Raw genomic sequence first — 26484 nt, forward strand, 5'->3', positions numbered from 1 at the left:
AAATTAACATGCCTTAACAGATTTTTCCTCTGAAGATGTAACCAAGGTAATGCTTAAAAGGTTAATCATCTACCAGATACCTACACCAATTACAAGGGAAAAACCTACAAGCCAGAGACAAATTTGGTAGAAGGACGCCTAGGATTAGTTTGTCATGGAGAAAGCACACCTGGGATACGGGCTTACTTACATCACTCCAGAGCAGAGCCATCACGATACCATACTAGATATAACACAGATAAACATAACCGAGAGGAACACGGGCTCCGGAGGCAGGACCTCTGTTCAAAACCTGCCCCTGAACCTTCTGTGCCTCCTTTCCTCACCTACTTCTTAGGACTACAAGTAATCAAAGACGACACACAGAATTCACCAAAACACCTGAAACCTTGGATGGCGTATATTACGTTGCTACAACCTGCACCTCAAGAACCAGAGTTTGAAGAGGAAGCAACACATAGTTGAAACAGAAACGAATACAGGAAGTTTTCGAAGTAGCAGGTCAGAGAAAGTTTTTTAAAGATTTATTTTCATTGGAAAGTCAGATATACAGAGAGGAGGAGAGACAGAGAAGATCTTTCGTCCGATGAGTCACTCCCCAAGTAACTGCAATGGCCAGAGCTGGGCCTTTTCCGGGTCTCCCACACAGATGCAGGGTCCCAAGGCTTTGGATGTCCTCAACTGCTTTTCTGGGACTCAAGCAGGGAGCCGGATAGGAAGCGGGTCCTGCTGGGATTAGACAGGCACTCTGGCACGTGCAAGGCTAGGATTTTAGCCGCTAGGCTAGGCTAGGCTAGGCCAGGCCCAGAGCAAGACAGATCTCAGAGAGGTACTCTTCAATGCCTTTCCTGGCAGCTTTTATTCATTTGGGGAACCCTACTTCATAACAACTTAAGCTACCTGTGGGTCTTTTGTTTCCTGACTAACCACTATTGCAGCCAAGAGGCCCTCCAGTGGATCACTGCATGCCCAAAGAGAGGATGTCAAGTGTTACCTCCCAACTTCTGTTTTCCTAAATTGTTAAAGGGGAAAAAAAAGTGCTGCAGGTGATAATTACTCATTAGTGTGCAAATTGTCCCCTAGTTTTTCCAATTCCTTGCATTCCTTCTAACAAAACAACAAACTCCAATTGCTGCTCTAGCTGCTTCCTGCTGAGACTTCCTCAAATGCATAGCAGCACGGGATTCCTAGGGTTGTTAGAATCTTATATTTTGAGAGTTTCACATTAAAGGTTTAGTTATAGAGCTTTAGATGCTAAGGAATTAAAGATTTGAACTATGTGGTCAAAGTTAGTCCAGAGCAAACTCAAAGAGAAAACTTGGAAAGTAGTTACTTTAATTTTGAATGTTCAGACTGGTGTTTAAATTCAGATAGAAAACAGATAAAGGATTTTTACACAATTATCATTTCTCCAAATATTGCAATCTTAGCATCTCAGGAAAAATATTTTGCCTAGACGACAGAACAGCTGAACACAGTACCAACAACACTTAGTTAGACATGAATATTTTTGAGAGTCACATTGTGATTGGCAAAATCTTTCTTCAAAAGTATACTAAGATTTCATAGCTTATTATACATTTTAGAACCGCAGCAAACGATCATAGAGCTATAGAGTTTAGCAAGGCATATAATAATGAATGAAAAATAAAGGATCAAACTTAAGAACAAATAAATTGGTATAGACAAAAACTTTACCTAATCTTTTTCTAGGATATCAAATCTTTTTAAGTAGTTGTTACAACATTATTCACATATTCTGCTTGTTACTCTGGCCAACAAAGTTCACAAAACTTGCAGTCAAGACCCCGGGACGTTTTGTGCTGGCCCAGCCAACTCATTCCTCTACCTTCCATTTCCGTGTAGCAATCAGTTTGATGACTCCTTTTGCTTTTGGTAGCAATCCTTTCTCTTCAAGGGACCCTGTTTAGGCACCATCAGCTACAGCCTGGGCAGCATGAACCAGGATTTGAAGAGTAAGCAAGGCAGAATCGCGAGAGAAGTTTCTGGAAGCTGTGAGCCAGACTATAAAGGAACAATTCAATGCCTTTCCCAGCAGCTTTTATTCATTTGCAGAGTCTTATTTCATAAACTGCCTTCACCTGCCGGTCTTTTAATTCCTGACTAAACACCATCCCTGCCAGGAGGGCCTCAGGTGGAACATTCATGCCCAGAGCACTGAACATGTGCCCAAATATGCTTCCACTTTATCTCAATAACATAAAATACTGAATGCCATTGTTGCTGTATGAGAATGAAAAAAGGAAAACCATAATTTATTGAAAAAGCTTCATGGAATTAATAACTTAGAATTATCCTACATGATTGGAGAGTAGGGCATAGCAACAGGCTTTGATAATGAGACAACATAGGCACAGGGAAAGGAAAGCTTTCTTGTCAGACAAGTACTATAAATGAAGTCCTCAGGGCCCAGGCATGGTAGGCTAGCAGCTAAAGTCCTTGCCTCGAACACGCAGACATCCCATAGAGGTGCCGGTTCTAATCTGGCAGCCCCACTTTCCATCCAGCAACCTGCTGTGGCCTGAGAAAGTAGTTGAGGACAGCCCCAAGGCCTTGGGACCCTGCAACCCCTGTGGGAGACCTAGAAGAGGCTCCTGGCTTCAGATCGGTGAAGCTCCAGCCTTTGCGGTCACTTGGGGAGTGAGCCAACATACAGAAGATCTTCCTCTCTGTCTCTCCTCCTCTCCGTATATCTGACTTTGCAATAAAAATAAATAAATCTTTTAAAAAAATTAAGTTCTCAAACGACGAAATGGCTAAGACTCTCAGCTACTCGCTAATTAGAACTATTCTAATAGCCAAAATAACCCAAAGAGCACAAGGAACAACTGGTTTCCCTCTCACCAGAAACAGGATAACATGTTGCTGTCAACTACTAGGCCATGAGTAGTAATTCTGATTCTTAATCATACTATTTCCCTCAATTCAAGGCGAAAAACATAAATTATTTTTTTTCTTTGAGGAAATTTTTAAAACTGCTAACAATGCAGAAGTTTCAGAACACAAACCTGAAATATACAGACTGGGTTAGGAGAGCACTTGATATATGCCCACCACCTTGAAGGTCAGGCAGACACCGAGTCCTGCAGATCGGTGCTGGTCACGGCATTCTAAAGCAGAGGAAACACTGCGTCCTGCAAGGCCGCAGCACTGAGAGCTCACCTTTTCTCCCTTCTTGCTCGGTGGGACTGCTGGGAACAATAAAAGGGGTCGATCGGAAAGCATCAGGGGAAGGAGCAACAACATCTGAGGAATTCCTTCATATAAAAAAAGAACCACAAGGTTATTTATACCATAGCCACAGTTTCTGTACTTTTTGACTTCTTCATAGCAAGTATCCAGGTATTTGGCCAGATATTTAACATTTCTCCCAACAGCCCTCTGAGGCTGGAATTATTTTCCATACCTGACATTTCTAATTTATATATATATGTTATATATATAAATTCTATATATAAATTATATATGTGTATCTAATATATATATACACACACACAGACACAAGGACATCATTACAGACAAGCAGGATGACCAAGCACTAAAAAATAAATCATGTATAAACTTCCAACTTAAGGGGGAAAAAAATCCATTTTTGCCTAATAAGAAAACTCTACTGTGACACAGTAAAGCCATAGTTTAGTGGATGCAAGTTTGAGTTGTGGCTGCTTCACTTCTGATTCAACATCCCGTTAATATGCCTAGGAAAGCAGCAGAGGATGGCCCAAATGCTTGGCCCTGCAATCCACGGGACACACAGAAGAGTCCCAAGGCTCCTGGCTTAGAATCAGTTCAGCTCTGGTCATCGAGACAATTTAGTGAATGAACCAGAAGGTAAGAGTCTCTCTTGGGCCTGGCACCGTGGCCTAACAGCTAAAGTCTTCACTTTGAACGCGCCAAGATCCCATATGGGCGCCAGTTCTAATCTAATGGCAGTTCCACTTCCCATCCAGCTCCCTGCCTGTGGCCTGGGAAAGCAGTCGAGGACAGTCCAAGGCCTTGGGACCCTGTGGGAGACCCGGAGGAAGAGACTCCTGGCTCCTGGCTTCGGATCGGTGCAGCACTGGCCGTTGCAGTCACTTGGGGAGTGAATCATCGGATGCAAGATCTTTCCTCTCTGTCTCTCCTCCTCTCTGTATATCTGAATCTTCAACAAAAATAAATAAATCTTTTTTAAAAAAGAGAGAAAAGTCTCTCTCTTTGTAACTCTTTAAAATGGAAATAAGTACATGGGCCCAGCATGATGGCTCAGTGGTTAAACCTTCACCTTGCACGTTCTGTGATCTTATAATGGGCACCAGTGCCTGTCCCAAATGCTCCACTTCCCATCCAGCACTTGTGGCCCGGGAAAGCAGCAGAGAATGGTCCAAAGCCTTGGGACCCTGCAACTGTGAGAGACACCTGGAAGAAGATGCTGGCTCCTGTCTTCAGACCAGCTCAGTTCCAGCCTTTGCAGCCATTTAGGGAGTGAACCAGTGGGTGGAAAAATCTCTTACTTTGTTTTTGTCTATGCCTCTAACTCTGCTTTTCAAATAAATACATCTTTTTTAAAAATGGACATTTTCTTCCCCAAAGAAACCTTTAGAATGAAATTATTAAACTTTTAAATGGAAAAACAAATCTGACTTCCATAGTGTCACAAAGTTCTATCTTTTGGTTTCAAAAAGAATTCTGGACTAGTCAGCAACATTAACTTTTTCAACCATCGCCTAAGTTCCTGAGGCACAGGTTGCCTTGACCCAAGTTAAACTTCAGGTTAACTTACGTGGAAAGACTCTCCTGAGCCAGAGATCTCTGACCAGACAACTGCAGGAGGTGCAGAGTGGTGGCAGGTGTGGAAACCAGAGTACAATCACCTTCCTCTCTCATAGGAGTAGAGCAACCATCAGAAGCTACTGGAAAAAGAATAAGCTCTGGCTGCGTTTACTTCTCAGAATGACATTATTGAGTTACCAAAGATAACCACTCAGCATGCAAAGAGCAATATCTGGATTCCCAACCATATTTCAAGAGAGTAGAAACTATTTTAATTGGAGTGTAATCAATGCAATGTCACAAGACTACAAATGTTGAGCTTACAGTAATCCTCCCCAAATTATGGGTTTAATAAAAAATGCACTGAAAATATCCTTAGTCATTTCTGTCATGATATAAGCTCGGAGAGAAAAAGCCAGAATTCTTACACCTCTACATGGTGGCCCTATCAATGTTTATGGGGCCTTTTATCCCAAGATGTACATAACGTGAAATAAAGCTCATGCCACGATGTAGACAGGCGAAGTCACAACAATGCATGGTAGCCAACTCTGGCTGCGTGGATGAGCTACCACCTGCAGCACCAGTGTATTCCACCTGGGCACAGTTCCAGTCTTTGCAGATTCACTTCTAATCCAACTCCCTGCTAAAGCTCCTGGAACAGCAGTGCAGGAAGGCCCAAGTGCTTCAACCCTGCACCCAAACGGGAAACTCAGAACAATCTCCTGGCTCCTGGCTCCAGACTGGCCCTACGCAGGCCACTGAGGCCATCTGCAGAGCAAACCAGTGGATGGAAAATCTCGGTCTCAAAACTGCCTGCCAAATAACCAAGTCTCCTTTTCTTTTTTAAAGATTTATTTTTATTGGAAAGGCAGATACACAGAGAGGAGGAAAGACAGAGAGGAAAGATCTTCCATCCAAAGGTTCACTCCCCAAGCGGCCGCAACGGCTGAAGCGGAGTCAATCTGAGGCTAGGAGCCAGGAGCCAGGAGCTCTTCCAGGTCTCCCACGCGGGTGCAGGGTCCCAAGGCTTTGGGCCGTCCTCGACTGCTTTCCCAGGCCACAAGCAGGGAGTTGGATAGGAAGCAAGGCCGCCGGGATTAGAACCAGCACCCATATGGGATCCCGGCACGTACAAGGCAAAGACTTTAACCACTACGCTATTACACCAGGCCCAACAAGTTTTCTTTTAAAAGACTAAAACACTTTTTTTGGGGGGGGGGGGAGCAGGGGAGAATGTGTAGAGTGAAAACACATAACACCTAATGTTATGACTATAGGAACTTTCATAGTTAGAACCTGGACTGCTTCAGAGGAGGCAGAAAATGCTAATATACTGATTAATGAAAGGATGCACAGACATTACTGATGAGTTTTCTAATGGTACCTTCTCTTTTGCAATAAACGAAGTAATAAATTACACTAGCCCAAAATATAAAAGGGGAAAAGTGGGTAAAGCAACCACATACAAAAGCAGCATCCCACATGGGCACCAGTTCAAGTTCTGGCTGCTCAACTTCTGATTCAGATCCCTGTGAATGTACCTAGGAAAGCAGTGGAGCAAGCCTCAAATATTTGAGCCTCCGCACCCACACAGAGACCCAGAAGAAACTCCTAGCTCCTAGATAGTAAACAGCCTGGTTCAAGCAGCTGTGGCCATTTGAGAAGTGAATAAGCAGATAAAAAAGCTCTTTATCTCTCCTTCTCTGTGTAAGTCTGCCTTTCAAAAAAATAAAAACAAAAAATCAACCAAACAAACAGATAAATCTTGGGCCGGGCGCAGTGGCCTAGCTAGCGGCTAAAGTCTTCACCTTGAATGTGCAGGGACCCCATATGGGTGTACTTCATGTCACGGCTGCTCCACTTCCCATCCAGCTTCCTGCCTGTGGACTGGGAAAGCAGCAGAGGACGGCCCAAAGCCTTGGGACCCTGCACCCGTGTGGGGGACCATTGGAAGAAGCTCCTGGGTCTTGGCTTGGATCGATTATCTCAATTCTGGCGACTGCAGCCATGTGGGGAGTGAAACGACAGAGTGAAGATCTTTCTCTCATCTCCCTCCCTCTTTAAATCTGCCTTTCCAATAAAAATAAATAAATCTTTAAAGAAATTAAAGACTAAGTAAACATATCATAATGAATAAATAACTATTCTGTTGATAATACTAAGTTTACAATATTAACAGTATGTCTTCATTTCCAACCAAGAGAGGAAATTATAATCAGCTAGAAATGCATTTTCATAAAAATACATTTTCAATACATAACACAAAAAATATGCACTCATGTGCAGTGCTTTCTAACAAACAGTAGTCTGAGAAGTGAAGTTAAGTTTAGACCTTAGGGGAAGAGGAGCAAGCAATCACTCTCCATACCTGTCTGGTTGCTCTGGTCAAACAAATCTTCCTGAGTTGACAAAATCTCAGGCTCCAGTGACTTCTCAATCTGCAGCCCACCTTCCACGACCGCCTGAGCAGACATCTGTTCTTTCCGTTCCACAGCAGCAAGTGACACTTTAGGACTAGAAGGTAAGTCTTCTGATCTAGGAAATTCACACAACCAGGACAGCCACTAAGTGTAAGTGGCTTTCACTGGTTAGCCTGTTGTTCTTTTAATAATTTCAACAATTCCAAAAGCTCTAATCGACACAGTAGCCTACTGAAAATGAAATAAGTTATTGTTCATAACGATACAGTCTTCAGTCCTTTGAAATTCTGTTTCAGTTTCTCACACAACAATACTTTGAAAATTATTTCAGTGTCTCACACACCTATACCTTTCTTCAGCTGTGCTCACCACGGCCTTGTCTGCTATCCACAATCTCTGACCAGTGACGTGAGGATTTGTATGCTGTTACCTCAACCTGTGCTGGGGAATCTGATTCCACAGAGGAACAGAACAGAGCACGAGGATGTGAACGACCCTCTGTGCTGGTGACATGTTATCTTCTGCTTCCCTTTTCGTTTGCTCTACCCAAGCCAGACGCCACACCAACACTCCACACCAATCCTACGTCCACGCGGTAAGACACTCAGGGCTGGCCTCCTCCTAGAAACTCACAAGGATCACCTGTGCTACCCCACTCCTTTAACAGCAACAAGCTGAACTCTAACTTCTAAATAGCATAAATTTTACCCATTGTTAACCCAGGTGTTTCACATTAGAAAAACACCTTCTCTCTTTTTTTAAACAAAATTCATTTTATTTAGACTGAAATAAACTATACAAAATCAATTTTCTTCACCACAAATAATAGCAATCTTTTCTGTATTATTTCTAGATAAACCACAAAACACGTTCTGTAGTTTTTCCAGGCTTCACTTATAAATCAAGACAAGGCAGTAGTCATGGAAAAAGAGAAAAAGAGAGAAGTCAGCTTTTGGTATCCCCGACCTCTAACCCTGTCTTGACCATTAAACACAACTCTTTTTTTTTTTTTTTTTTATTGTTCCTTACACTGTATTATGTAGTACAGTTTTATAGGCGCTGGGGATCCCCCCCACCCCTCCCATACCCCTCCCCCCATGGTGGATTCCTCCACCTTGTTGCATAACCATAGTTCAAGTTCAGTTGAGATTCATTGCTTGCAAACACATGCCTAGCATAAAGTTCAGCGTCTTATTGTCCAGATAAGTTCAGTGGCCTCTTGGGGAGACCTTCTATGGTCTGAAGATAGGTCTAACAGAGTAAAGATCCGGTCAGTTAAAAGCCCCAACAAGGCCTCAGTATCAATATACAACATTATGGAATTAATTGACATAGTAATGGGTAGACAATATGTTAATAAACACAACTCTTGATACTCAGATTTGTTCAGAAACTAGCTCCTCAACGTCTCTCTCATAGCATGCTCCTCAACGTCTCTCTCATGCCATGCTGACCTGACCCACCACCTGTAACGCCACCATCCCACCTGGGTGTCACTTGATGTCCCAAATGCTCCACTTTTGATCCAGCTTCCCGTTAATGGCCGGCAAAAGCAGCAGGGGGACGCCAAAGTCCTTGGACTCCTGCACACACACGGGAGACCCAGAAGAAGCTCCTGGCTCCCAGCTATGCACCAGCCCAGCTCTGGTCATAGAGGCTATTTGGGGAGCGAACCAGCAGATGACGATCTGTCTCTCCCTCCCTCTCCTTCAGTATTTCTTTCAAGTAAAATAAATAGATATTAAAAAAAAGAAGAAGAAGAAAAAGAAGAAAGAAAAAACACAATACTGAAGGTTTATTCATCCCATTTCCAAACTGGAACCATCTCAGGTTTCCATCATCATATCTGAACTTCAGCCATTAGAGGCAAAGTGATTTTGAATACAATCATCACAGAACTCACAGGGTCTAGGAAAATTCCTGTACCTATACACTACCAGATACAGGATGCCAAAGGACCTGTAACAATCTGGGTGGTGCTCCTCTAGTACAAAAATAGTATGCTTCCAAATATAGTATTCATGTGACTCCTTATAACAGCAGAGAGATTACAAAGATTTCCCACAGAAAGACAGTGCTCTCCAGACAAAAACTGTCCAAGGACAAGATTACAAAGTTATGGCTATAGTTACAGCAGTATATGCCTAACTTAAGACGAAAACAGAGTAAGGCATCATAAACAATGTTACTATATAATCATTGTTTAGTTAGAGCAGAAAAATGCCTCATACATACAAGGGGAAAAAAATTCTAAAAACGATTTCTGACAAAATGAAAACAGCATGGCCTTCAAGCAAAAAGACAATGATGTGCTTAGCACAGACCATGGTTCTTACCTTGCTGGTGTTGCACTTGGCTCTTCCACCACACGTGCATCCCTGCTGAGCTGTGTGGTCACCGAGGTGTCTGTGCTGGGCTGTTCCGCCATGGGGATATCTTCCTTGGACTGTTCTTCATGCTTAATTGCTTCAAGTTTCAGAAAACAGAAAAACAACCTCTAATTTTTCAAAGTGCTAGATGCAGTCTCAAATGCTTTTTCAAAAGGCAAAGATTTCAACAGAGGTCCAATTTAAAAGTATACTGAAGCATCACTCCAAACAGAAATTAACCAACTACTTACTAACAGAAAACCCAATCTGCAAAGTTCATCAACTGATAAATATTTAACATACAATTATGCAACCTGGCTACAAACTTAGATAGTAACAAACTTACTGAAGAAAAATTAGCTCTAGCACAACACAAAAACACAACTCCAAATACCAGAAAACATGCTTCATACCAGTATTTGCATCCACATCAGATAATCTGGTAGGAGCAGAGTTGGTGGTCACTGATTGTAGTTTTTCTCTGTCCACTTCACATGTCACATTAAGTTCCTCAACATCCTGGCTTTGGGAAAGCTCCAGAACCCCAAAGCCTAACTGTGATGATTCTAGGAACAAAGCTCTAAGAAATCAGGTACCATCCCACAACATTATCAATAAGCAAACTGCAGTCCCTCTACAAAATGCTAATGTTAAACAAGCCTTTGATATCAAAACCCCACTGGCCAAACTTCTTCCCCACAAAATCAAGAATATGTACATTGAAAACAAATGGGGAGCATAAATGTCTAATCTAGTGGTAAAGATTCTTACGTCCCACATTAGAGTGCCTGAGTGCAACGTTCAGCTCCGGCACCTGACTCCAGTCTCACCAATACAGATCCCGAGAGACAGGGCTGTTGGCTCAAATACTGGAAACCACACCAACCATAAACTGTACCCCAACACAATTCAGATTATATTTCCATAAAACACACATTTCAAAAATACTTTCAACTCAAGTAAAAAAAGCACAATATGCACAAAGTGAGCTACACAATAAATGACAAACTCCTGAATTATACAGAATTAAATCACACAAATTAAACAGAATATCTTAAATTGCTAGTAAATTTTGTATGACTCTTCAATTTAATTATGAGAAATATATACCATGATAATTTAGATATCTGCATGCTCATGTTAAAGAGATGCAGACCGCACTAAAAGAAGCAAGGCCTTCAAGAAGATACAATACCTTCCACACCATCGTCTGAAGAATCTTTCTCACTTTTCTCCTCTTCTAGATCGTCTTCCTTTGCTTCCCCCACTGTAAGAGCAGACTCCACTGGCATTGCAAGAATACTACACAGCAAAAGAAACACAATCATCTAGGTTAGGGCACTTTGCTCACACCACCCTGAATTCTACTGTGACTTCCCCAATGACACCAACTACTTCTTAGCCAAATCTAAGAAAGTGCAAAACATCACTGCTATAAACTTATGTATCTAAAATAAGTTAACACCATAGGTTCTGTTTATAAGAAAACATTTGCAACAGATAAAAAGGTAAGTCTCCATTAAACGCTTTTTTTTTAAGATTTATTTATTTTATTTTCAAATTCAGATACACAGAGAGGAAGAGAGACAGAGAGGAAGATCTTCCATCCGATAATTCACTCCCCAAGTGACCGCAATGGCCGGAGCTGAGCCAATCAGAAGCCAGGAGCCAGGAACCTCCTCCAGGTCTCCCACACGGGTGCATGGTCCCAAGGCCTTGGTCTGTCCTCGAATGCTTTGCCAGGTCAAAGCAGGGAGCTGGATGGGAAGTGGAGCTGCCAGGACTAGAAGCAGCGCCCACATGGGATCCTGGCACGTTCAGGGTGAGGACTTTAGCCGCAAGGCCACACCACCACGATATGACTTTAAATGTTAAAGTCATACAAAAAAACTCTAGGATATAAATGGATAACACAGGACAATTGAGAAAAGAGATATAGGTATCTTAACTATGGAACAAAATCAGTGCTTGAACTGATGCACCAACATGGGAAATGTAAATGAAACACCTGCTTTGGCCTGGCCCCATCCTATCCATTGTAGTCATTTGGGGAGTAAACCAGCAGACAGAAGATCTCTGTCTCTTGCTCTCATTCTGTAACTCTTTCAAATAAATAAGCAGATCATTAGAAGATCTTTCTCTTTGCCTCTCCTTCTCTCTATAAATCTGCCTTTCCAATAAATAAACCTTCATAATAAATCTTTTTTTTAAAGATATATTTTATTTTTATTGGAAAGGCGGATATACAGAGAGGAGAGACAGAGAGGAAGATCTTCCTTCCGATGATTCACTCCCCAGGCGGCCACAATGGCTGGAGCTGAGCCAAGCTGAGGTCAGGAGCTTCTTCCAGGTCTCCCATGCAGGTGCAGAGTCCCAAAGCTTTGGGCCGTCCTCAACTGCTTTCCCAGGCCAGAAGCAGGGAGCTGGATGGGAAGTGGAGCTGCCGGGATTAGAACCGGTGCCCATATGGGATCCCGGGCGTGAAAGGTGAGGACTTTAACCACCCTGGGATCCCATATGGGCGCCGGTTCTAATCTTGCAGCCCCACTAACCATCCAGCTCCCTGCTTGTGGCCTGGGAAAGCAGTCGAGGATGGCCCAAAGCCTTGGGACCCTGCACCCATGTGGGAAACCCAGAAGAAGGTCCTGGCTCCTGGCTTCAGCTTGGCTCAGTTCCAGCCGTTGCGGCCACTTGGGGAGTGAATCATCAGATGGAAGATCATCCTCTCTGTCTTTCCTCCTCTCTGTACATTTGCCTTTCCAATAAAAAAAAAGTAAATTTTTTAAAAAAAGGAATGAAGGAAGGAAGGAGGGAGGGAGAAAAGAAAAGAGAAAAGAAAAGAAAAAGAGAAAAGAGAAAAAGAGAAAAGAGAAAAGAAAAGAGAAAAAGTAGCAGAAGATGGCCCAGATATAAAGGCCCCTGTCTCCCACACTGGAGACTATGGAGACTGAAGGAGTCTTGTCAGCCCAGGTATTGTGACCATTCAGGGAGTGACCCAGCAGATGAAGATTCTGATTTTCTCTTTCTTTCCAAAATTCTGTCTTGCAAATAAAGCTGCTGCTGTGGCAATGCGTGTTAAGCTACCACACAAGTATCCCACATTGCAGTGCTAATTCAAGTCCTAGCTGCGGTTTCTGACCCAGCTTCCTGCTACTATGCTGGAAAAGCAGAAGATGGCCCTGTCACTCACACAGCATGCTCAGATGGATTTTAGGTCTCTTGGCTTCATCACAGATAAGTGCTAGCCATTGTGGCAATCTGGGGAATAAATCAGTGGATAGAAGAACTCAGGACGGCTGTCTGACTAAATGTCTCTGACTTTCTCTCTTTTCCCTGCACTCTCCCCAGGACCTTTCTACTTCTCATTCTCCACGCATGGACTGCACTTATCTCAGCTAACAGCAGAGATCACCTGGACCAGGTCAGAAAGGTTCCTGTCACACAGGGAGAAGACCTGAACTGAACTGCTGCATGAGCCAGGACTAGTCCCAGCCTTCGTGGGCATTTGCAGAGAGAATCAGTGCGTAGGCGCTAACGTAAAGGCTCACTCTAGCAAGTGCTCACTTACTCTCTCTACCTCCACAAATGAAATCACTAACTGAAAGACATTTTGGGGGCAGAGTGCAACAGCTCAGTGGCTAAATCCTCACCTTGCAAGACGCCAGGATCCCATATGGGCGTCTGTTTATGTCCCTGCCTGTGGCCTGGGAAAGCAGTAGAGGATGGCCCAAAGCCTTGGAACCCTGCACTTGTGTGGGAGACTCAGAACAAGACCCTGGCTCCTGACTTCAGATCAGCTCAGTTCCGGCCATTATGATCACCTGGGGAGCCAGCAAATGGAAGATCTATCTCCCTTCCTCCTCTTCTCTGTAAAATCTGACTTTCCAATAAAAATAAATAAAAATATTTTTTAAAAAAGACATTTTTTTATAAACTGGGAAAGTCCTGGATATAAACTGGTGTGATTACAGTGTTATGCTCAAAGAGAATAATGTACTGACTCTTAGCCAACAAATACTGAAGCACTACAGAGAAACACTAACATCTGCAACCTAGCTTTAAACGATTCAGCACATTCATATGTCCCTGCCCCCAAACACACACAAGACAATCAGACACTCCCATCTCTTGGACAAATTTAAACTTCCATAATAATAATAATAATAATCTCAAAGGAAAATGTTCAGTTTCAATTGTCGTGGGAAAAAGGCTCATGTTAACTTAAAAAGTCAGGAAACATATACACTTTACATCCTATATTTAGCAATGTAAATCAAATGAACAAGAAAAGGGAAAATACATCAGAATGTTTACAACAATTCTTATTTTTTTTTACAACCATTAACTTCTTTGTGGCAGGGCATAAATAATTTTTTGGGGGGGCATGGTACAACTTCCTATACACTTAACGTTCCCTACAAAGAACAAAAAGCATAATTTTAATGAGCACAAAATAAGGTAAAAACTGGCACATTTTGGGACTATGAGCTCAGAGAAAGGATTAAATGAAATCTGCACAAAAATAAGTGTGTTATCGACAGAACTTAAAAGATCAGATATATGACCTTGAGAAATAGAAAGAAAATCCAAGAATATATGTGGCAAAATGTGCGAGAGAAGCAATGTAAAACAGCATAAAACCACACACCTTGGCTTTTCCTCACGTCCCTGAACTCCACTGGGAGTCTTGGGGAGGCCTTGGAGCTCTTCAGCTCCCCTCATCCAGCCTTGAGCACCTCTGCAAGTTAAACCATCTCCCCAAGAGCTCCAGAGTGGCATGCCCCACTGTCTCCTCAGCATCTCCACTTGTCTACTGAAAAAGCAGCTCAGTTTTTAACATGTTTAAAACTGAACCTTGCCTTCTGTGGCCTTCTCAAGCTCAATTAGCAGCCACCCCAATTTCAAATCGCTTGAACTAAAAACCTGAAATCACTCTTACTAATTCCCTAGCTCTCAGCTACACACCTGATCAATTTCAATTCTCAAATACTCAAATCTCACTGCTCTTCACCTCCTCCTCGCCTAGTCTAGTCACTTTTGTATTGTGTCTAAATTATTTCAGTAGCCTCCTACTTGGCCTTCCAGTCTCTGCACTTGTTTCCATGTCTAATCTTGAGCCAGAAGACAGTGATCTTATTAAAAATACAAGTCCGATTATGTCATTTTTCTACTCAAAACCTTTTAATGCTCTTCCATGTCAGATAGGAGCGAAATCTCTCACTACGGCCCATAAAGACCATTTGAATTCAGTTGTAATTTTCCTTCTCTCAACTTCTCCTACTCTTTCAGTTACTGTACTCTAGCCACACTACCCCTCTTGCCATTTCTCAAACACTCCTGCTAGCCTCACACTTCGGGGCCTTAACTTGGCATTCTCTACGCATGCACTGCACTTACCAGCCCAGCTAACTGAAGCAGAGATCAGCTCTAATCAGCGCAGCAGTCCCCAGCTGCTCAAGCAGCTGATTAACTTGTAACTCCTCTGCTGTTTCCTTCTCCCTTTCCTGCTTTACTCTTCAGTCTGTCTCAGCAATCAGCCTACTCTTTCATTTGTGAAAAGAATGAAAGCACAAGCTACAGAGTGGCCAAAAACATTTGCGAAAACTTGTACTGCTATAAGGGTACCTCAAAAAAGGTAGGGGGCTAGGGCCCGGCGCGGTGGCGCAAGTGGTTAAAGGTCCTCGCCTTGCACGCCCCGGGATCCCATATGGGCGCCGGTTCTAATCCCGGCAGCCCCGCTTCCCTTCCAGCTCCCTGCCTGTGGCCTGGGAAAGCAGTCGAGGACGGCCCAAAGCTTTGGGACCCTGCACCCGCGTGGGAGACCCGGAAGAGGCTCCTGGCTTCGGATCGGCATAGTATCGGCCCGTTGCAGTCACTTGGGGAGTGAATCATCGGACGGAAGATCTTCCTCTCTGTCTCTCCTCTCTGTATATCCGCCTTTCCAATGAAAAAATAATAATAATAAAAAAAAACAAGAAGAAAAAAAATTAAAAAAAAAGGTAGGGGGCTGGAACTGTGGCGTAGCCCACTGTGCTTCAGCCTGCAATGCCAGCATTCCATTTGCAACTCAGTTCCCTGCTAACAGTGTGAGAAGGCAGAGAAAGAGGTTCAAAATCCCTTGAAGCCCACACCACAGGGGAGACCCGGAAAAAGTTCCTGGCTCCTAGCTAATCAGAGGATATGTCTCTCTCTTTCTCTCTGTAACTCTGCCTTTCAAATAAACAAACCTATTTTAAAAAAAATTGTGGAGGGCCCAGCGCAGTAGCCTAGTGGCTAAAGTCCTTGCCTTGCACATGCCGAGATCGCATATGGGCACCGGTTCTAATCCTGGTGGCTGTACTTCCCATCCACCTCACTGCTTGTGGCCTGGGAAAGCCTTTCCAATAAAAAATAAGTCTTAAAATAAATAAATAAATACATAAAATTTTGTGGAAAAGGGCCCAGAGTGATAACCTAGCACATACAGTCCTCGCCTTGAGCGTGCCAGGATTGAAAGTGGGCACCTGTTCATGTCCCAGCAGCCTCGTTGCCCATTCAGTTCCCTGCTTAGCCAGGGACCCAGTCAAGGACAGCCCAAAGCTTTAGGACCCTGCGCCAGCGTGGGAGACTTGAAGAAGGCTCCTGGCACCTAGCTTCAGTCCCCTCATCATTCTTGGCAAGCATTGGAGGATAAACCAGAGTGGGACTTTTGTCTCTCAAATCAATAATTTAAACGAAACAAAAAAGCATTTTGGTATACAAAAAAAAAAAAAAAACTAGAATCCATCAAGTTTTCCCACAATATGTACTTTCTATGAATTTTTTAAAAAGATTTCATTATTTTTATTGCAAAGTCAAATATACAGAGAGGAGGAGAGACAGAGTGGAAGATCTTCACTTCAGAGTGGAAGATGATTCACTCCCCAAGTGACCACAATGGCCAGGAGCAAGGAGCCAGCAGTCTCTTCCAGGGTCTCCCACGTGGATGCAGGGTCCCAAGGCTTTGGGCCGTCCTCGACTGCTTTCCCATGCCACAGGCAGGGAGCTGGATAGGAAGCGGGGTCGCCGGGATGAGGATCAACGACCATATGCGATCCCGGCGCAATCAAGGCGAGGACTTCAGCTGCTAGACTACCGCATCAGGGCCCTCTATTAGTTTGTTTTAAAGGACTTATTTATTTTACTTTCAAACGCAGATTTACAGACAGAAAGACACAGAGCGAGATCTTCTAGTTGCCAGTTCAGTCTCCAAATATCTACAACAGCCAGAGCTGAGCTGATCCAAAGTCAGGGACCAGGAGCTTTTTCGGAATCTCCCACATGGGTGCAGGGACTCAAAGACTTGATCCATCCTCCGTTGTTTTTCCAAGCCAGAGGCAGGAAGCCGAATTAGAAGTGGAGTAGCAAAGATACAAATTCACACCCATATGAAATGCCAGCATATCAGGCTGACCATGCCAGTCCCTCCACGAAATTTTTGAGGATCATAGGCATGTATGGATTAAATGTTTTAAATCCATTTGTCTACGAATTTAGTGACTTACCCTAACATACCCACCCACAAGAATGTAGGTTCAGATAAGGTCTAGGTCTTTTATCTCACAGATCACTTTGTATTCTCAAAGCCAATGTGTAAGGTAGAGTATTATGGCATAGCACATTAAGCCAATGTCTACAAAAGCAGCATCCCACAGGGAAGCGCTGGCTTAAGTCCTGGATGCTCCGCTTCCGATCCAGAACCCTGCTATTGTGCCTGCGAGGGCAGCAGAAAATGGTCGAACTCCACGTGAGATCCAGATGGAGTTTCTGGCTCTTGGCTTTCACTTAGTTCAACCTTGAGCATCATGACCACAGGCCATACAAGTGAACCAACAGACAGAAGATCTTTCTCTGTCACTCCACCTCTCAAATAAAATAAATCTTAAAAAAAAAAAAAAAGTTTGGTATATAGGAGGTAAATAATGATTAGCTAAACAATTTGGTGAATTGTTCAAAAAGACTTGGAATAAATCAGATTATAAAAAGAAAAAAAAAAAAAACTACTGAGGATGGGCCCGGCTCAGTGGCCTAGCAGCTAAAGTACTCACCTTGTACATGCTGGGATCTCATATGGGCGCCAGTTCTAATCCCGCTGGCCACGCTTCCTATCCAGCTCCCTGCATGTGGCCTAGGAAAGCAGTTGAGGACAGTCCAAAGCCTTGAGACCCCTCACCCCTGTGGGAGACCTGGAAGAGACTCCTGGCTCCTGGCTTCGGATCAGCACAGCATCAGCCTTTGCGGTCACTTGGGGAGTGAATCATCGGACAGAAGATCTTCCTCTCTGTCTCCCCTCCTCTCTGCATATCTGACTTTCCAATAGAAATAAGTAATTCTTTAAAAAAAAAAAAAAGTACTGATGTTAAAGGTTTTCTCTATTTTCCAAACACAGGGGGAAAAAATGTTACAATATCTTATTTGGAAGCTCAAAAATAGCCAGTAAAAGAGCCAACATCTTTACAATCAAGAACTGAGAGTACATTGGTGTGAGTAAAATGTCTTTTATTATAACTACTGTCTTTGGCACGGCACAATAGCTTAGCAGCTAAAATCCTCGCCTTGAAAGTGCCAGGATTCCATATGGGCGCTGGTTCTTATCCTGGCAGCCCTGCTCTGGCCTGGGAAACCAGTCAAGGATGGCCCAAAGCCTTGGGATCCTGTACCCATGTGGGAAACCCGAATGAAGTTCCTGGCTCCTGGCTTTGGATCAGCACAGCACCAACCATTCTGGTCACTTAGAGTATATCATCAGACAGAAGATCTTCCTCTCTGTCTCTCCTCCTCTCTGTATATCCGAATTTGCAATAAAAATTAAATAAATCTTTAAAAAAAAAAGTCTGAATCTGACAAAAGAAATGGCAATCCAATAGTATTATTTTCTTTATAATAAACATATAAAGTTTTACAGCCATACAAAAACTAGGAAAATAACATGAAAAAGTAGAAATACGAATATTTAAAACTGTTTGAACCAAGGGTGGGAAATACTGTATTTTTCAATGCAAGCCCTTTATAGGATAAACTATGTGATTACCTTATGCTGATTTAAAAAAAATATTTACTGCATCAAGTCAAAAGCCACAACTTTGTTTGAAACACCTTTTTAAAAGAACGAAAACGGCCTGGCGTGATGGCGTAGTGGTTAGGATCCTCACCTTAAATGTGCTGGGATTCCATATGGGCACCGGTTCTAGTCCCGGCTGCTCTGCTTCCCATCCAGCTCCCTGCTTCTGGCCTGGGAAAGCAGTTGAGGACGGCCTGAGGCTTTGGAACCCTGCACCCACGCGTGGGAGACCCAGAAGAGGCTCCTGGCTTCGGATTGGCTCAGCTCCAGCCATTGTGGCCACTTGGGGAATGAACCATCGGACAGAAGATCTTTCCTCTCTGTCTCTCCTCCTCTCTGTATATCTGCCTTTGAAATAAAAATAATAAATAAATTTTTAAAAAAGAAAAGAATGAAAAGACAAAATACAGAGTGGCAGCAAAGCACATATCCTACAAAATGTAAACGTCTTGCCTATAGGCCAATATAATGCCCATGAAATCACTTAGTCTGTCCCTGTCCAGGCAACCACAGGAAGACTGGAAGGTCAATAAATCTGTAGCAGACTACAGCAGGCTAATTTTCAAGCTAATACTTTTTATGGCCAGTAATGATGTTATAAATATCTTAATGGCTCTTGATAGAAAAAAAGTGTCCCACCCTTAAAAGGTCTAAAGAAAACCCTTAAAACACAGCAGTAAGAAAAATTAACAACCCAATTAGAAAATGAGCAAAAAGCATTCACAGACATTCCCCTGAAAAGAATGACAGATGGCAAATAAGCACACAAGAAGATGCTCAACAGCATTAGCCACTGGGAAAACACAAACAAGAACCACAAGAGTTATCACCACACACTCATCAGAACTGCTAACTTAAAAAAGCACAGGCGGGCACGGGTAGCCTAGCGGCTAGAACACGCCAGGATCCTATATGGCTGCCAGTTCTAATCCCAGGCCCTGTTTCCCATCCAGCTCCCTACTTGTGGCCTGGGAAAGCAGTCGAGGATGCCCCAAAGCCTTGGGACCCTGCACCCACATGGGAGACCCAGAAGAGTATCTGGGCTCCTGGCTTCATACTGGCGCAGCTCCAGCTGTTGTAGCTGCTTGGGGAGTAAATCACCAGACAGAAGCTCTTGCTCTCTGTATACCTGACTTTCCAATAAAAATAAATAAATCTTAAAAAAAAGAGCATAGGCATAAAACAAACAAACAGAAGTTCAGACCATCCGAAAATAAAATATAGCAAAAACACCTACTGTTAGTAAGCACAGAGAGAAATTCCACAATACTAGTAGAAGTACAAAATGGTATAACCACTCTAAGAAACTACCTATGCAACCACCAGATAACCTAGCAATTATAGGTCTGGGCATTTATCCCAAAGAAATGAGGGTTTACAATCACACAAAAACCCACACACAAATGTTAGCAGCTTTGTTCAGAATAGCCAAAAACCTGGAAAACTACCAGATGTCTTTCAATAGGTGAACAGGGAAAGCAAACTAAGATATACCTATACCATGGAAGACCATGGAAGAAGTATTGAAACATGCCAAAACTTGGATTAATCTATCCTGACTAAAAAACATCCAAAGAGCTATACTGACTATATTGACTAGAAAAGATTCAAAAAACATCCAAAGCCAAAAGATTACAGTCCACACATAACGTTTTAAAATGACAAATATTTACAGGTGCAGAATGGGTTACTGGTTGCTGGTGTGGAAGGAGTGAGGTACCTGTGGCTCTAGAGCAGCAGTGGTAGGCATCCCTGTGGTATGTTAACTGTTCAATATCTTGAATGTAGTGCAGATACACAAACCTACACAGCTGACAAACTATATAAACTATAAATATACCCATGTATACAAATAAAATAAAATCTGAATAAATTTGGTGAATTTTTTTTCAGAATCAACATCCTGGCTATGAGAATACACTATCATTTTTCAAAACGTTATAGTGCCCGGAGCAATAGCGTAGTGATTAAAGTCCTCATCTCTCGCACGCACTGAGATCTCATATGGGCGCCGGTTCTAACCCCGGTGGCCCTGCTTCCCATCCAGCTCCCTGCTTGTGGCCTGGGAAAGCAGTTGAGGACGACCCAAAGCCTTGGGACCCTGCACCCAAGTGGGAGACCTGGAGGAAGTTCCTGGCTCCTGGCTTCGGATTGGCACAGCACCAGCCATTGTGCTCACTTGGGGAGTGAATCACTGGATGGAAGATCTTTCTCTCTGTCTCTCTTCCTCTTTGTATATCTACCTTTCCAATAAAAATAAATAAATCTTTAAAAAAATTTAAAAAAAACGTTACCCCTCTGTATTATTTCTTATGACATAATGTGACTCTAATATTATCTTAAACTTATGTTTCATGAAAAAACAAAAATTATCTTTATTTCTTCAGCATTTTATTTTAGAACACTCTGCACTCAGGACCATTAAGTCACATCAATGGGACACCAGAAAAAGTAGGACAATTTTTGGAATTTTATAACAAACTAAGAATGTTTTCCCATAAAGGTTTTTTTTTCTTCTAACAAAACATTATAGACACAGATAACATAAAGAGATCAATATATCAATATGTGTGCCTTCTGGGACCAGTGCTTGGTGCAATGGAGTGGAGCACTTGGCTTTCTGAGCCAGCTCCCTGCTAAGGTGCCTGGAAAGGGAAGATGACAAAAATCCTTGGGTGCCTGTCTTTCAGAGGGGAGACCCAGATGGAGATCCAGGCTCCTTTGTCTTGCCCCAGCCAGAGTCACTGTGGTCATTTGCAAAGTCAACCAACAAATCATGTGTGTGTGTGTGTGTGTGTGTGTGTGTATGTGTGTCCCTCTCTGTAACTCTGCCTTTCAAATAAATATTTTTTTTAATTGTGTACTTGTTTGAAAGTGTGGTCTGCAGAACTTCTATTGTTTCAGAAATCAACCCTCCATTCTTTCTGGTTGCAGAGCCTTCACACAGGAAGCCCTTTGAAAAGCTGCTCCTCTTTCACTGCATACTTCTCCCAGCCCTTCAACTATGCTGAGTCTGTGTTAAGATTGCATTCTTCAAACAGCATTCTCCTCTTCCCAAGATTAGACTACACATATTTAATTTTCCTCTTAGTAACGATTATAGTTTTAGCTAGCTACTCATGTAATGAACTGTTTAACAGACAGTTCTTCTGTCAAATTAGAAGCTCCACGATGACAAAGCCACTGTGAAATGCACGCCATGGATCCTGCCCGTTCACTGTGCTAAGAGAAAGGAAAACTGATGCAGAAGAGCAAAGGTAACCTGGAAGGACGCAAAGAGCACTGTTTCGTTCACAATGAGGAATATGAATTTTTCCTGCTTCCACTTGTTCCTCAGGATACTGAGCCACAAAAGCCTAGCTAACTCTGGCACATGTTTCTGAAGAGCTCCCATAACAAAAGAAAAGAAAACATGAGCGGAAGAGCCAAGTCTAAGAACAGAAGCACAGCACTAAGATAAATAACGGAACGCATGGCCACAGCTCCCAATATAATAGTGAGTTTGTAGAGACTCTGGCAAAACACAACATCCACATGCCACCTAGGAGGCTGGCAGCTACCCACAGCTCCAGCTGATTCTAAGAACTAGTACTGAGAGAAGCCAAACCCAAGTTAAGAAATTCCTTCATTTTTAGACTCTGTCAATTAACTGAAATGTATCAGGGTACTTCAAATAAGTTCAAGGAAAATGGAATTTGGGGCCAATATTGTGTCACAGTGGGTAAAGCATGTGTCTGCAACACTGGCATCCTGCATGGTCCATCCCATCCAACTCCCTGCTAACGGCCCAGGAAAACCAGTGCACGTGCTTTTGCACCCACATGGGTACTTGGAAAAGCTCCTGGCTCCTAGCTTCAGACCTGCCAGTCTCCAGCTGTCGTGGCCGTCGGGGGAGTGAACCAGCAGATGGAAAACTCTGATACAACTGCAGAGAGAGACTATCTTTCAAATAAAAGTAATTCTTTAAAAAAACTGAAATTCACACAATTTCTTTCATAAAACATTTTTCCATGAACTTCTGGCATCTCTTTCAGATGAACAATTTCAAAATTTATCTGCACCAAAATGAATCATCTTCATTCCATTTTTTCACAAAGCTTCTGAAGCATCCTAATTACTTTGGCACCTGTATGGGCCTAATAAAACCAATCTTTTGGAGTAGAATGAGTGAACCAATTTGCAGATTGCTCTAAATCCCCAGGTTTGATAATTTAGAGGCAAAAAAAAAAACTTAGATGCAAACAGACATTAAAGAAAAAACAAACACAAACAAACAAAAAAACCGGCATTCAGAAATGAGGTGTTCAGACTAGCAGTTGAGGCAATTGTATGCTACACTGGAGTACCTGGGTTCAATTTCCATCTCCATTGAGAGTCCACCTTCCTACTAATGCCTATCCCAGGAGGCAGTAGTAATGTTCAAGTAACTGGTCTCTTGCCACCCACCTGGAAAGCCTGGACTGCCTTGCAGTTCCTGAAATCTGGGGAGTCAACCAGCAGGCGAAAGCTACTCTATCTTTATTTCTCTCTCTAATTAACCAATTTTTAAATTGTAAAGCATATATTTGACAGACAAAAAGACAGTGGATGAAGACAGAGAAAGAGATAATTCATATCCTGGTTCATTCCCCAAATGGCCTCGACAGCCCAAGGCTAGGCAAGTCAAAGTCAGGAGCTTCACCCAAGTCTCCCTCACAGGAAGGGACCAGGTACTTGGGTCATTCTCCCCGGCTTTCCCAGGCACATTAGCACAGAGTTGGATCAAAGGCAGAAGAGCTGGAACTTGGATCCACCCTGAGATGCATCACAGGCAGCAGTTTAACTTGCTACACCACAATACAACCCTTGCCTTTATCTTTAAGATAATACAACAGTCTAACTCATGTCAACCTACCACTCTCCTCTAACTGCCTCCATTTTATACCTTAACACCCCAAGACTCCTGAAATTGTCTATGTTCTTGCCCCTTAACAGAATCAAAGTGGAATATGGAGAAGCACCAGATAGTTAAAACAAAAAGGAAGCATTCTGAACGACCAGATTTGAAGCCCAGCTCTGTCACTTACTAGCATTATTAAGTGCAAGTTCCCTCCACTATAAAACAAAGTAAGGTCATCATTGTATAGCTGCTTAAGTATACAGTTAAATGAGACTGTACGTGAAACATCCAACATAGGCCTAACAAACAAGATAAACTCAAAAGGTAGATACCATAAACATATACCGATCCCTTAATCAATCTGGATAAATTCCGCAAGAAAGGAGTATACCTGCTGGTCCTGTTGGGCTGAGGTAACTGTTCAATGACCTGACTAATGGAATCATACGTGTCCAAATGAGAAGAATCCGCAGGGTCTGGAAGAAAAATAATTGGACATTGGCACGAAGGCACTTACTACCAAACTTTAATAAAGATTCAGAAATAAAGATACTCCCACCCCAACCAACTGCCTGAGGATATCAAAAGTTGATATCCTCCAGATCCTGTACTTCCTCCCCACGTTCACAGCAACCAAGTTTAAGTCCACCTGGTTCAAACAACAGTGCCTAAAAATGCAAAGGCCACTAGAGCCTCACCTGCAGTTTTGTCTTCTTTCACACATTCGCTGAACCCACCGGTCCCGTCTCCTGGTTCTGCTCCAGTTGTTTGCTCAGGATTGGACACCACATCCTAGAAACCACAGGTCTGCATTATTCCCAACACACAGGAAATAGTACAAAAGAAGGCAAACTTACTTCATAAAAAGACGATGATCAGTTTCTCTTTTCTAGGTAACTTGATGCAAAACGTGGTGACATTCAAAATACTTCGATTTGCTGGTCAGTCTAAATTAGGAAAATCCTAACAAAGTGCTGAATCGGTTTCAGACAAGGTATCACTCACCAACACAGGGTTCTCTTTGTGCGTCTGGAGATTGGGAAGGTGTCTAGACAGCATGCTGAAGTGAGAACCAGAAACATCTTCTAGAACCTGGCTTTCAGGCTGCGAATCTTCAATTATCAGACAAGGAGTATCTTGCTGAGAGAAATCCGAATCCAACTGACTTCCAGTAGGGTCCATCTGCTCCCCTGGAATAGAATAACAAAAGATCAGTTCTGTGTAACCTGCTAGCCTTCCTCACGCAGCCTGAGCCTAACAATGGAGCGGAAGTAGGGGAGCTAAAAAGGGGGTCCTGTGCAGGTCTCCACCGATTACAACACTGTATGAGCAATCGCTGCAACCTGTCCCTATCCTAGCTCCCAAACGCCGGTTTGCAGTAAGCCTGCCTATCCTACCCTCCCTTTTTCTCGTCTACCTTTCCGTAGACACTCTTTCGCCTCCTTCCTAACCTCTTCTCTCCCCGCCCCTTTTTCCATCCCCGCCACAACTCTCCCCATGCGTCCTTTGGGCGTCTCTATTGTCCCCCAAAAAAGGCTGCTCTGTAACCTCTGTGCGCCAGAACCCCCACAGCCCTTCACGCTTCCCCACGACCACCCAGCCTTCTCAGCTGCGGCTTCCCCACCCCCTCCTCAGGGCCCTCCAACCCCTTCCCCGTCGCCGCCGCCATGCTTGCCACCCCGCCCCCTCCGGTCAGCCATCCCTTCAGACCCCAAACCCGAGCCTGCACGGCCCACTGCGTTCCCCGCTCTTCCTCCAAGCAATACCAGGCATCCCGGTGGGAGATCCCTGGCGCTCGAGCTAGAGGTCTCTGCACGCTCCCCAGGTCCCTCCAGCTCGCTCCCCAGGTCGCCGCTGTGGCCACCGCCGCCACCGGCCGCGAACTCCCCCTTTTCCCGTCGCGTCACGCGGTATCGGATCGCCCATTCGCTGCGGCTCTGTGCCACTCAAGAAATCCTGCGGATGATAGGCGGCTGAGACGGAGTGCCCCGCCCCACGCAAGAAAAGGGAACACGGCGGCGCGTTTCCATGGCAGCTCGGACGTTGCAGGCCCTCCCCTTAGTGCAGCCGGGAGAATGACAGTATCCTTGAACCGAAGGGACCTTGAGAGGGCGTGAAAAATATTCCCTTCCCTCCACGACGGTCCTATTTGCCTTTGCTCAGGCGTTTGAAAATCCCTACCTGCTTTCTATTGTGAAGGCACTTTCAAGCCCCTTTCCCATCCCTCCAAAATGGAAAAAGAGAGTTTCCCGGCTTTTTAATAAAAAGGCAGAAGCAAGAGAACTGAGGATGACTTGTACTTTAGAGCTGGTGACAGAGAAAAGAAAGAGAAGGCGCTTAGGAATTGCCTGTGTCAAGCAGGATTCCTTTTGTGAGTCTTCACCTAAATTCAAGGGCCTCAGCCTTACATCTCTGCTAGATCACTCTCTTCCTGCCCCCTCCCCCACCACACACACACACCTTGTTTAAGGGCCCAGAATGCCATATTTCTTCCATTGCCCCTTCCAATCTGGAACGTAATTTCAAGCCTCACATTTTTTTTTTTCATCGCCCTTATCTTGAACGAGATTACTGCCTCACACAGGGGTGTTGGTTTGGACTTTTTAGTTTGCTTGTTTTTTGTTTTTGATGGTATTGTTTTGTTTTCTTGCACCTCCTGTTGCGAGCACTGAGCATGGGCAATTCTCAAACTCTGCAGTGAAGACAACAGCTGCCACCTCTTCTAACTTGATGACCTCAAAGCCCTGGGATTCAATTATCCTAATTAGAATGCCAGGGTCTTCTTGAGAGTAAGGCAGCTGGGACAAGTATTAATGAATTAGGCCTGTGAAGCATTAGGTTTGAGTCTTTGTTGTTGTCTGGGTTTTTTGTTTTGTTTTTAAATGGCAGCTCAATCTGTAACAGAATTCTAGCTGACCAGCTGTTATGAAAAACACCTTACCAAAGTGCCAAGCATATATA

The 26484-nt window shown here is 43.5% G+C and overlaps 1 protein-coding gene across 4 annotated transcripts in view; it reads right to left on the reverse strand.

The window, feature by feature from the left end:
- TP53BP1 (tumor protein p53 binding protein 1) overlaps positions 1-25377 on the reverse strand; it is an 82618-nt gene extending 57241 nt beyond the window's left edge. For 2 of the 4 annotated variants that reach the window (XM_040969755.1, XM_040969754.1), the window contains exons 1-9: positions 24529-24714; positions 24222-24315; positions 23915-23999; positions 10761-10867; positions 9979-10143; positions 9533-9662; positions 7145-7311; positions 4784-4910; positions 3184-3278 (exon numbers count right to left, since the gene is read on the reverse strand). In XM_040969755.1, the coding sequence (XP_040825689.1) occupies positions 3184-3278; positions 4784-4910; positions 7145-7311; positions 9533-9662; positions 9979-10143; positions 10761-10867; positions 23915-23999; positions 24222-24315; positions 24529-24705 (1147 nt within the window). In that variant the 5' untranslated portion in view covers positions 24706-24714. Of the gene's footprint in view, positions 1-3183; positions 3279-4783; positions 4914-7144; positions 7312-9532; positions 9663-9978; positions 10144-10760; positions 10868-23914; positions 24000-24221; positions 24316-24528; positions 24715-25289 lie in introns of those variants that run through there. The other 2 variants (XM_040969752.1, XM_040969753.1) reach the window with 2 other exon arrangements.
- Positions 25378-26484: the final 1107 nt, after the last annotated feature.

Source organism: Ochotona curzoniae, unplaced genomic scaffold, assembly GCF_017591425.1.
Source record: "Ochotona curzoniae isolate NIBS_2020 unplaced genomic scaffold, NIBS_Ocur_1.0 scaffold_4701, whole genome shotgun sequence".
Taxonomy (NCBI): Eukaryota; Metazoa; Chordata; class Mammalia; order Lagomorpha; family Ochotonidae; genus Ochotona; species Ochotona curzoniae.